The sequence below is a fragment of the Talpa europaea genome (genome assembly GCF_964194135.1).
Source record: "Talpa europaea genome assembly, chromosome: 7".
NCBI classification, from domain to species: domain Eukaryota; kingdom Metazoa; phylum Chordata; class Mammalia; order Eulipotyphla; family Talpidae; genus Talpa; species Talpa europaea.
In genome coordinates, this window is record NC_140074.1 from 22274781 (window position 1) to 22287559 (window position 12779).

A 12779-nucleotide genomic window follows, 5' to 3' on the forward strand; every position below is an offset into this window, starting at 1 on the left:
ACCAACTTTTCTCTCAACATTATATTCTATTATAAGCTAGGAATAGACGGAAACATCCTTAGCTTGATAAAAGGCATCTATAATTCCCTACAGCCAACATCATACTTAACGTGGAAAGACTGGATGATTTTACCCCTAAGATTGGGGACATGACTAGGATGTCAGTGCTCACCACTTCAATTCAACATTGTACTGGTATAGCAGGTGCAATACTGCAGGAAAAACAAATAAATTCATTTAGATTAGAAAGGAAGATGTTTAATTGTCTTTATTTTCAGGCAATATAATTCTGTGTGTAGATTATCCCAAGGAATCTATAAAAAACTACTAGAAATAATAATTTCAGCAAGGTGTCGTTGAAAAGCAATATGTAAAATACATTGCATTTCTATTTACTAATATTAACAATCTGAAAACATTAAGAAAACAGTTTTTTAAAAAATTATTCATTTTACACAAGAACCGGGGTACAGGCCAGATGCACAGAACGGTGAGAGGAGTCACCAGAGACAGAGCGGGGAACTGAACAGGCAGACTGATGAAATACACTGCTGAGGGGAACAGCGGGCGCGACAGTAGAGGTCTGCCGCACCATGTGGGATCCTCACTGGCTGGCTGGGATCAAACCGGCACTGCAGAGGCTGCGGACAGCTTCACAGCACAGCGCTCAACTGCCTGCGCCACCAGGGGAAGCCCAAGAAAACAGATTTTTCACAATAGCCTCAAAATGAACAAAAATGCTTGAGATAAATTAAAAAAATAAGTGCAAAACTTGTACGTTAAAAACAACAAATCAATGCTGAGAAAAATTAATGTCTAAACAGATGGTGAGATAATCCACATTTATGAAGTGGAAAATTTAGCACTGTTACAGTGGCATTCCAAACTGATCTGTTGATTCAATGTTATGCCTGTCAAAATCCCAACAGGCTTTTAAAAAAAAAATCATATTTCTGGTATGACTTGTATGTAGAAAATTCGTGCAACTCTTAAAACTCAATGAGAAGATTAACAACTTAAAGAAGACAAAAGTTTTGAATAGATGTGTATTTTGCCAAAATACACATAAAATAATAAGCACTTGCAGAGTGCTTGCAGGGAAATGTCAAACTGGGATATCTAGAATCTAAAAAACAAAACAAAACAAACATAACAAGTGAGGATGTAGAAAAGTGAGAATTGTCATACATTGCTGGTGGGAATATAAAATGGCCCATTCACTTTGGAAAAGTTTGTGGGATCTTAAAAGTTATCTTAGAGTTACCATAGTGATTAAATTTACCTAGCGATTCTGCTTCTTGGTATCTATGTAAGTGAAATGAAAAAAAAAATGTTCATACAAAGACTTGTCTATGAATATTCATAGCAGAAATTTTAATAATAACCTATAAGAGAAGCAACTTGTGTTCATCAATTGATGAATGGGTGAACAAAATTTGATTATTCCTGTAATATAGTACTATTCAACAATAAAAAGGAGTGAGCTTCTGTTATATGCTGCAACAGAAATGAACCTCAATTATTAGGCTAAGTAAAAGAACTCAAATGCAAAAAATGCCCCACTATGTATTGTGCAATTCTATTTATATGAAATGCCCAGAAGAGGGACATTTGTAGAGATCAAGAACATATTATGGTTGTCTGGGGCAAGGACTGTAGAGTGACTACAGATGGGCTTGATTGGTTTTTGGGGCGGGGGGCAGTGATGAAAATATTTAGATTTTGATGATGGTTGCACAACTCAGTAAAAGTTATTGAATCATGTATTAAGATAGTACATTTTTTGTTATACAGATAATTCCTCAAAGCTATTTAAGGTGGGCCTTCACTTATATTGGCTATGTATCTCAAGGCTCCTGGGAAGCTCTTTTTGTTCTAAACTATTGTCAAGCTGTAAGCAAAAGAATTCCCTGTGTATTCAAAATGTTTGGTAGGGCTCCATGTTGGCTCCTTTAGATCTGGTGATAGATGCGCACAATGTGAGCAGCATAGAACTTGGGTGTGAGCCAAGTATTATGTATAATACTTAGTACATATTAAGTATTATGTGAGTCAAGTATAGCAGCAGAGTTGAAGAGGTTAAATGATGCTTGCTAACTTTTTTTTTTTTTAAGATTCTACCTTTTTTTTTTATTTATACAAGAACTGGGGTACAGACCAGGGGCATGGGAGGGTGAGAGGACTCACCAGAGACAGAGTGGGGAGTAGAACAGGCAGACGACTGAAATACACTGCTGAGGGGAGCAGCAGACGAGAGAGGAGAGGTCTGCCGTGCCATGTGGGTATCTCCCTGGCTGGCCGGGAATCGAACCCGTGCTGCAGAGGCTGTGGACATCTTCACAGCGCTGCGCTCAACCTGTTACACCACCAGGGAGACCCTGAGAATTACGCTAACTGTGATACTATTTTCTCACCTGTACTTCCAGACTCAAAGCTGCTCTGAGGATCTATTTGGTGAAATTAGTTTGAAAGTCTCCGCAATACTGTCTGAGGACAATAGCTGCTCCTCAAGATGAATTGGGGCCACCTCTAGGGCAGATTTCCGTTGGGTATAGGCCTCCCTTTATCCCAGCCATACAAGTCCATAGTAGAGGCTCCTCTTGAGGCAGACATCCCCTAGATAGAGCTTTTTACTTTAACCCCTACTCTATAAAAAAGAGAGCTTTGTCAGAACAGCATAGCTTTGGAGTCAATTATGTGGTTTAAATTCCAACTTCTAACTCCCTAGCCATGTGGCTTTTGGGTAAATTTTTTAGCCTCTGAATCTTGGCTTTTTTTTTTTTTTTTTTTTTTGTGAGATGGAGACATCATATCTATTACAAAGGGTTATTGTGACGATAGAACAAGATTGTTTCTGGAAAGCCCTGAGCACTATTGACTGGCAAAGTCAATGTTGGAACTGGATAGTGGAGTGGGCCAGAACATGGATTTTGGTTCTGAATTTGCATCTTGGCTGTTCTATTTCTAGCCAAGTGGTTTTGGGACAAGGTTCCCAATTTCTCTGTGCCTCTGCACCTGAAAATGAACATCTTGATAGTGTATACCTTACTAGGGCTGTCTGAAAATGAAAAGATTTAATAGAAAAAGCATTTGGAACACTATAATAAACTCTATACTCTCACCAGTCAATACAGTGCCCTTATTCTCCCAGAGCAGCAGATTGGACTTACAAGGGTTAGATGTGTGGCTTATAGGACAGCATGCTGGTTACCCCAGGGATGACCAGGAGGCCTGATTGGTCTGGCTGGTGGCCCAGTGGTGGTGGATGGTGAATCTCTCTCTTCTGCACCATGTGCATCTTCGCCACCCTCTGCTGATTCAGAGAGGACACTGTCCCCAATGCAGAAGGGAAAACTATTCCTCGGTTAGAGTAGACCAGTGGTTGAACTCATTTTCTGGAATTAATTCCCTGAACCCCTCAATGACTCTCTAAAATCCCTGTGTGCCACCCTGTGGGTGTGACGAGACTCCTGTACATTTCTCTTTTTTGCATAGTAACCTGCAAACCATAAAGCTGACAGCATTTAGGTGGTAGCAGGGTGTGCTCTGTTTTTTTCTTTGTCTCAAGGAACATGTCACTGGAGACTGGCTTGTGGCTTTGGGGCCCTTTGGAGTACATGCAATCATACCACTTGATTTATTAGTAATTACCACTTCTGCTTTGTTTGCAGCTGATTATTTACCCTGGAACCAACCGAAACGAGAACTACTTCGTCCAAAACACCAGTTTCTGCCACCATCAGCCAGATTTGATAATCGAACCACACACCAGGATGACTACTCTTTGAAGGGGCCAGTGAATACCCCGAGCTGTAAGCCTCCGATTAAGCCCAGACTCTGCAACATCCCCCTTGAGGATCTGACTAACTACAAGATGAGCTATGTGGCCCACCCTATGGAGAAGCGCTTTGTTCATCAACCAGATAAGTTCAGACCCTGTGAAATCCCCTTTGAAAGCCTCACCACCCACAAAGAGTCCTACCGGGGCCTTAGAGGGGAGCCAGCCAAGAGCTTGAAACCTCCAGGCAGGACCTGTGGGCTAGACACACCTTTCTCTAATACCACTGAATTTCGAGATAAGTATCAAGCTTGGCCAACACCCCAGATATATTCCAAAGCTCCTGTCTCCTATGTCCCTCCTGAGGAAAAGATGGACTTTCTGACAACAGTGCAGGCCCATTACACTTACCCTAAAGGCGCTCCTGCTAAGTCCTGCCGGCCTGTGCTCCCTGTCAAGAAGAGTGATCGCTTTGAAAGCTCTACCACCACCAGGGACGACTACAAGCAGTGGTCCAGCAAGCGCATGGAGCCAGTCAAACCCATTCCCCAGCTGAGCTTCCCCAGCGAGCCCCTGGACTGCCTGACCACCATGCGGGCCCACTATGTGCCCCACCCTCCCATCAGCACCAAAAGCTGTAAGCCGCTCTGGCCTGGCCCGCGAGGGAATGTCCCTGTGGAGGGCAAGACCACGTACACCATCAGCTTCACACCTAAGGAAATACGCAGGTGCCTGGCTTCGTACCCAGAGCCCCCTGGATACATCTTTGAGGAAACAGATCCTCTGGGGCACAGGCTGTACAGGCCAATTTCCCAGAGTGGTTCTCAGCAGAGTAGCCATCTTTCTGTAGGTGATTCAGAAAACCCCAATCAGCAGCACTTGATCTCGGCTTGAGTTTTGAAAATTATTACTTAGAAGTGGCACAGTACTTTTAAAAGAAGATGACTGAGAGTTATTCATTGGACAAAACAAGAATTCCCCAAAATGAAAAAAGAAATCATCATTACCAGGATGCTTGAATAAAATGAGACTCACTTGACTCAAGGAAAATGACATTTAATCACTGGCTAATTACTCCCCTTAACCCGCCCTCCTTCTGCTGTCTTTCCCTCTTAGTCCCTTATTTTTTGCTCATGGAATCAAAGTTGACGTCTAGGAGGATTTTTCTGACGCAGATGCAGTTTATGAATTTAATCAGTGTATGAATTAACATGATTAACCCTTGCCAATTATGAAGTGCCAAAGAATAAACTTTATTTTGGGGGGATTGAATGTGCCAGTCTGTGTGTTCACCTTCTTGCAACGTCTGTGCAGAAAGCAGGCTATTTTCTTTGGGACCTCTGAAAAGATTTCAGACCAAAGCCCCACTGTACTCTAATACAGGTGAGAACGCCCTGCGCCTGATCTGGACTTTTGTTTTTGGTTCTGCCCAAGGTCACTTCACAGGGCGTCTTCTGATCTCTTCACATCATGATGTACCAGCAAGGACGGTGCTCTCTGAAGGCACGTGGATCTCTTGAGTCATGGGGAAGTGGAGGGGTTTGAAAGTTCCAGGGAAAGAGAGACCTGCCAGACCTCTCCCACTCCCAAACCAGTGCAGACTGATTCCAGGGAGAGGACTGGGGAGAAGGGACCCTTGATGGCCAGGCTGTTGGCAGCAAGCCCCTAGGTTGTGAGCAGGAGCTGTGGTCCTTTTTAAATGCTCAGAGCCTGCAAAAAATTTCCCTGTGCTGGGCCGGTTTCGGGAAAGACTGGATCTATTTGTCCTCAAGTGGCAGCTGTGATCAGGCCTGTCAGAAAGCTTGAGGTAGAGGTGAGATAGAACCTGCCCTGAGGAAGAGGCTGGAGGTTTCGCTTTTGGGCCTAAGGTTTGATTCTAAAGCTAAGTGATTTGGAGACTATTTTTTTTCCATTGGCAAGAATTGAGGAGACTTTAAGAGGGCCTATGACATAATCAGATTCATTCGTGGTCTAGGTGAACTCAGGATTGCAGACTCACCCCTGGGACACTTATCTTTCTCTTGAGTCCACAGAGCCCTAAAATGTACTCCATGACCTCAGAGACCTTGGGAACAGTATGGCGAGAAGGAGGACATTTCAGCTCAAGCCTGAAGAGTTGGGCTTAAGTCCAACGGCTGGTTGATGGATGAGAAATCTGCATGGGTGAGAAATCTCTAAGAGCCCAGTCTTTTACCTGGTCAAGATGTCTCAGGTTGCTGCCTCACCATGAGGCTAGTTTCTTCACTGGGTTAGGATATACATAACTTAGTCCTTTTATTGAGTATATGGGGTCCAGATAGCTGCCCTTCTGGGGCAGAGATTCAGAGAGGTTAAGCACCTTGCACAAAGCCACAAAGCTTGGAGCACCAAGGCCAAGGTTGGGTCTCATATTTTTTGAGTCAAGATAGAGCACTTTGCCCAGATCACGTGTGTCTACCACCTGTGTGTCCCAAATCGCATGACTCCACAAACTCTATCAAACCACATTCTGTGCAAACTCCTTATTTGGAGTATGGAAAGCTGAAAGGATGGTTAAGGAGCATAGGTTTTATGGCTTTTGTGCCACCATTTTTACAAATTAAAGAAATTTCGGCACTTGATTCGAAAAGTCAAACCATGTTAATGTGCTTATTAAAATGCAGGAATCACATTTGTCCCAGCCCATTATCCCCATTATTGCTTCTCCAGAGAAAACTGTAAAATTACTTCATCTATCTTTGCTCATACTTTACTTCACATTCCTAAGTCATACATATATACTGCTCTCTGTGCACTCATCAGTTTTAGACATGCTTTTGGTAAATGAGGATCTTTAGCTCTCCTGCCCTTCCACTCTCTCACACTCCTACACTTCTGTCTTGGTTTTCTTAGAGTTATATGACAGTGTTTGGTTATATCAAGACTAATAAACTGTTCTCACATTTCTGATGACTAGAAGGAGAAGAAGTTGAAAAAGGATGGATTGATCTGGCAGATTAAGGAGTGCTGGGCTCTCTTGGGGTGAGGAATTATTTTAGAGCCTTTCTTTGTGACACTTTTTGGGGTCAGGGTTACCTTCATGGCAATCCCAGATTAGAGCAGCCACCCAGGGCAACCTGCCTTGCCCACTTCTGGACTTAAGGAACTGGCTCTCCCTTTACCACCTGTGCTATTTTGGTCTCAAAATATCCTTTTAGTTATGAAAGTGACTAATACAAGAAAAAAATTCAGAGACTGCAGAAAACATAAAGGGCACAAGTAGCTATGATTAGTACTTGTAGGACATACTATAGTATGTATTAGAACATACTATTTATGAGCAAATGAGGTGAATATACAGTAGACCTGGGCCTGCATATTGACTTTTGTCATCCACGAGTTGTGAAATTTTGGTCAAATTTTTGAAAATGTGGGTAATAGTTATTCTGGCCTCATAGTTTTGTTTGATAGAATATATGTCGATTCTGTAACCCTTACTCATGATTAACTCTCCTTAAACGTAGATGACGATGACAGTGATGAAGATGGTTGCTGAGCTGGGTCTGGCTAAAGCTACTCTGGATTTTATTGAACAGTGTTTACAAGTTTACAGGTGGGTATAACTGTTCATGTTTGTTAGTTTACAAAGAAAGCTATTTCCTTTTTTCCACCCATACAGTTGACTTTTTAGTTTTGAGTCAGGATTGCTAACTGTGCTCCCTGGAAATGTCATTTTAGGAAGTCACTTGGGCCACAAAGAGGGAAAGAGAAGGTGAGCTGAGCAGTGGAACTTCAGTTCCCATCGCCTGCTCTGTCATAGCAGCTTCTCGTTAATTAGTTCTCTGCAATGGATTTCCATACAAGAGCTTGTGGAAAGAAATTTCTACTGCTATTAAAACACACAGGGCCGCCCTGGTGGCCTAGGGGTTAAGTCTCAGCACTATCACTGCTGTGGCCTGGGTTTGATCACCAGCCAGTGAGCTAACCCACATGGCACAGCAGACCTCTCCTGTCTTGCCCACTGCTCCCCTCAGCAGTGTATTTCAGTAGACCTGCCTGTTCTGCTCCCCACTCTGTCTCTGGTGAATCCACTCACCCCTCTTCCCCCCACCACCACCTCTGGCCTATGCCCCAGTTCTTCCTATGCAAAAAACTAAAACAGGCACAAACTGCTCCACACCTGACAGGTTCTTGTTCAAAAAACCCCATCCATAGAAGGCTTCAAACACATCATTTTCCCTTGACAATGTGGGGAAGATTTTATATTTTACATGGTATATTTCTCACTTGTGAGAATGAAGTAGGTACCCAGTCACTACAGCAGTCCAGTATTCTCAGGCTTTGGGTGTTAAAATTGTAACTTTCCTGAAATATAGTTTACAAAAAAAATAAATCCAATGAAAGAGTTTTAGGGGAAAGCAGGAACCTGCTCCAGCATGGAATCCAGTGTACTCTGGGGATGACATTCTGGAGAGGAAAATGGTAGGACCTTTAAAGCCGAAAATTGGCCAAGTCTCTCCTATCAGAGGAAAACAGTCTCTGAGGGAGGCTGATCAGCTGGAGGCAGTGGGATCTGTTGGTGTGGAAGTCCAAGGCTGCGTGGACATGGTCTGCTGGCTTGGGATATGGTGCCCAAGGGACGTTTGCTGGCGGGGGGTTCCAATACCAATGATGATGATGTCTCCCTGCCCATCCATGCACAGGGCAACCCTTGTATCATGGCTGGGTGGACAGAGCAGGTCTTCTGACCTTACTTTACAGTGGGGGCCACCCACTGTACCCATCAGTAAAGAGCCCAGCACATTGCTGTCATTTTTTGTTAATTAGTTTTATATATTGATTTCCAATATTGGAATCTCCCTCACTACTTTGCTCCACAATGACCACCCCTCCCCGCTTAGGGTATAAGTACAGTGTCGAGAACAGCTTATATAGACCCGTTCCTACTGCTTGTTGCGGTGTCACAAGGGTCAGTGTCTTTAAAGGTGATCCTTTTGCTCTTTGGGCTTGACTCTAAGCTCTTAAATTAGGCTTAAGGCAGTGTCTAGAGAGTGAGGAAGGGCGAGGGTGTAATTGAGTCTTGAGACCATCCTCTTTTTTAGCACCATTGGATCCTCTACTTTTTTAAGGTGTCAAGTATTTCAAATCCTGAACCCCTGTTGGGTTCTGTCTTGCAGACTTATTCCCTATCAGCTCCCGTTCTTTTGTGATATTTTTGTTTTGGGCCATGCTTCCTCTTCTACACTTGTCAGTCATCATTCTACTTTCTACCTCTTATCTGCTTCAAATCTCCTGAGATTCCTTGTCCAGTGATAACCCTCCTCCCATCTGCACTGTGGCATTTTATAATTCCATGATTGCTTTGTTAGAGTTTAATGGTGTATGTGGGATGGGGGAGGAAGATGAGCAGCTGTGGGCAGCCCGCCACCTGACCTCATAGTGTCAGCCGAAGGCGATAAAGAACTAAGGTTTCATGGGGTCCTTTTAACTGAAATGCACATCTGGAGGCACATCTGGATGTATCAGACAAACAGAAGATGCAGATAAAGGGAGCCCTGGTTTTGTGGGCCATTAATCTCTGAACCCCAATCCATTCCCCAAGGCTTGTACAGACAGCATCAGACTATGCTCTCCTGTCTTCATCCTTGGTCTCATCCATCCTCCTCAGATATTACCCATGGGGGTGAGGGAAGGGCCTAGGTACTCAGGGACAGCTCTCAGCTGAGTAGAGCCATGGGCTTGTTCTGACATCAGGAGCAGCAGTCTTGACCAAGGCCTATCCTGGGCATGCTTGGGGAGCAAGGACTGTATCTCATTCCACTTTCATTGGAGTCATTGCCCTAAACACATTGGAAATAATGCACATGGTTAGAAAAACCACCCTATTCCAAGCTTCTGCCTCGAAAGCAGAAGTGAAGCTAGCTGCTCCCAGGCAATAGGATTGTGACAACAAAGACTTTCCAAAGCTGGGCACCTTTTTGGGATCTGCTCATTTAGGGCATGAAGATGAGCTGAGGGAGTCATTTCCTCTAAAAATGTTTTTCAGCTGTTCAGTTGTCAACAGGACACAGGCAGGTAGGTAGGGGTGTGCATAGGTCTTAATTGTGGATTAAATGGCCCCCTGGCTCCCCAGGCCTGTCCCGCCATCCCCCAGACCCACATCTGGTCGGCAGGCCTCTAGGCGGGAAGACAGAGGTCTTTCTAAGCCTAAGTGCTGGGGGTGGGGCAGCAGGGGTGTTTTCTTTGGCAGAGCAGACTCAAAATTTCCACATGGCTGGCTGAGCAGGTGCTTGGGCTCCTCCTTGTTTTGGGGGTGCAAAGGGAGCCCAAGAGCCTGTGACCCTTCCAGAACATGTGCTCTGATTCTGGAAAAGGCATCAGGGCAATGCTAGGCTGGACTCCTCTTTAAGCCATATTTCTGGGCCACAGATGCCCCTGGTCTCTGCCCCTGGATTCTTGGAGACCAACACCGGCAGTCCCTGATGGCTTTTCCCTGTCAAGCCTCCTCTAAGTGTGGCAGCAAATCCAGCTTGATGTTAACCAAAAGGTTTCAGGAAATTTCCACTCCTGTGATTGAATTTAACTCTGATTTTCTTGGGTTTTTACTGCCCAGACCAGCCAGTTTGCCTGCCTGCCTGCTTTCCTGCACCCTACATCCTACCTATCTGCTTAGGGATAAGACTATTCTTTCACTGACTAGAAGGGAGCTTGGTTACGTCCCTATTTTTCCCAAATCCCCATCATTTCATATAGGGGATCATAAAACAGGGGCGTCCACAAATACTGTGTAAATAGGCCAGCAGCTAGTTGAGAGTTATCATGCCTGAAAAATGACGGAAATTTGACATCTGTGCCAGTGAATGATTTCTAAACTAAGAAATGAAATTTCTTGGCTGATAGGCTCTCCTGGGCTTCAAAAATAAAAACAACAACAACAAAACTTTATTTAAAAAATTCTAAGCAGATCTCAGTGCTTGTTGTCATCTTGGAGTGGCTCTTGTCTTGGCTAAGTATTGGGACACCTCCCAAATTTGAAGGTCAGTTATTTGGAAACTTCAGCTGTCCAAACCCAAGTCAAGAACCTGGACATGAGCAGCCCTTAAGCTGCCAAAATCATTGACATGAACTTCATGTCTGGAAACTCAGGTACTTTCCTCAGTGCACAGCCCCTAGTCTGGCTTCCCCTCGGCACATGCTGGCCCTTCTCCCCACTCTCATACACAATCCAGTGATCTTCTATCAGTTACTTGCCCATTGAAGAGCAGGAGGGACTAATGCTAGAGGCGGACCCCTAAATAGAACAGGAAATAGTGACAGCTGATAGGTTGGCAGTAGGACTAGGGCCAAGAGAATAAACAAATGCAGAACTGGAAGGCATGGCAGCTCAGGAATTATGACCCCAATCTAATAATAATAATTAAAAATATGTGTGAGTATGTACGTAGGCACACACACATACATACATCTTTTATTAAGTCTGGAAAAACATACCATGGTTTGTGCTTATGACTCCAATTTAGTAAAAAGAATAAAAAAATTACGCACAATATATTTTTAAAGCCTGAACAAATGCATCACCAGTGTTGGAGAAATGAATTCCCATCTGTCTCATTTGTCTAGACTAATAAGGGAATGGGGACTTCGAGTATTTTTTAATACGAGTTTAACCTGCAGGTAATATGCATTAGTCTTTCCCAAGGTGTTTTCTGTGGAGTGCAAGCTATGTGGTCAGATCTTCAAAAAAGAAAGTTCATTGGACATGATCGTTTGAGGAAAGTTGCATATTATTTCCCTCTGTTGGAGAGTCAGGGTGCATGTTACTATTTTGGAGGTCCCATGAAGTCCTATAGTGAAAGACCCTTATTTAGCTTTGTGTAACCCAGTGTGTGAGTCAGCATCTTGCCATTACGAGTGCTCAAGCGAAAATGGGAATTTGTTGGTCCAGGCAGTCAACAGTCTAGGGATTTAGGCCCAGTGGGTTCCAGGACCTTGAGTGATGTAAACTGTTTTGATCTTCAGCTTTTGGTTTTTCTTCAGCATTTGGTTTTTCTTCATTGCCTTCTTAGGCAGACCCTTTTCATGTGGTGGCTTTGAACAATAAGCTCACAGCATTCTTTTAGTGAGAAGGTTTCTCCTTTCCAGTGATTCCAGTAAAAAAATCCCTGAATTGAGTCTCTCGTGCCTGAGTTGTCTCATGCTGAACTCTGAACTGAGTGCTGTGGCCAGGCAGATAGAAAATACTTATTGTCCAGGCAGGAATCGGGGTCCACCCCTGGACTGATCTGTGTGTATGTGTGGGGTCAGCCTTGTGTGAACTACATGGACTGTGGGAGGCCAGGAGTGGGGTGGGTCCCCCAAGGAAAACTGAGGTGTAGTTTCCAGGGAAAGGAAGGATGAATGCTGAGCAGGCAGAAGCAACGCTTTCCAACGCTGACAATAGAACCCTTTTATTGTGTAAAACCCACTGGAACACACATGGACAAATCCTGCCAAGTGCTCATCATTCATTTTTCCAAATAAGTTGAGACTACAATAAAATACACATGTATGCAAGCATGTGGTTGAACCTGGCTTTGATGATTCAGAAACCTCAGTGGATCCTGCGGTGTTGCTGGGTCAGCTCTGAGTGTTGAAACATCCTGGTCCCTGGCCACTGAGATTCTCTGGCTTCTTGATAAATGGGAGGTTATGGTCCAGTCAGAGTGTAGGGCATGGGGAGCCTGGGAAAGTTCACTCCCTGGACAGTGGACACACTCATGCATTTCCGTGTTCTCTCGAGTTCCATCAGCAACAGCAACCGCCATCTTGCTTCATCCACAAAACCCTGTTGTCGTCATTGTCCCATCCGGGCCAGGGATTGTGGCTCAGAGGGGTGCCTCAATTCAGGGCATTTGAGGTGATGATGTTTGTAGAAACATAAATAAAAATCTTTGTAGATCAGTGAAGTTTTTGAATGACACTGCAGATTTTGAAGAAAGGGGCATGCTGGAGAGGTGCGAGAGGTTACTGAGGTTGACAGAAAAGAATGAATTTTGGAATGTTC

The 12779-nt window shown here is 44.1% G+C and overlaps 1 protein-coding gene across 1 annotated transcript in view; it reads left to right on the forward strand.

Annotated features, from left to right (window-relative positions):
* Positions 1–4803, forward strand: part of SAXO1 (stabilizer of axonemal microtubules 1) — a 110139-nt gene extending 105336 nt beyond the window's left edge. Inside the window, exon 4 of the mRNA XM_084238292.1 lies at positions 3672–4803. Within this exon, the coding sequence (XP_084094418.1) occupies positions 3672–4672 (1001 nt within the window). The 3' untranslated portion in view covers positions 4673–4803. The remainder of the gene's footprint in view (positions 1–3671) is intronic.
* Positions 4804–12779: the final 7976 nt, after the last annotated feature.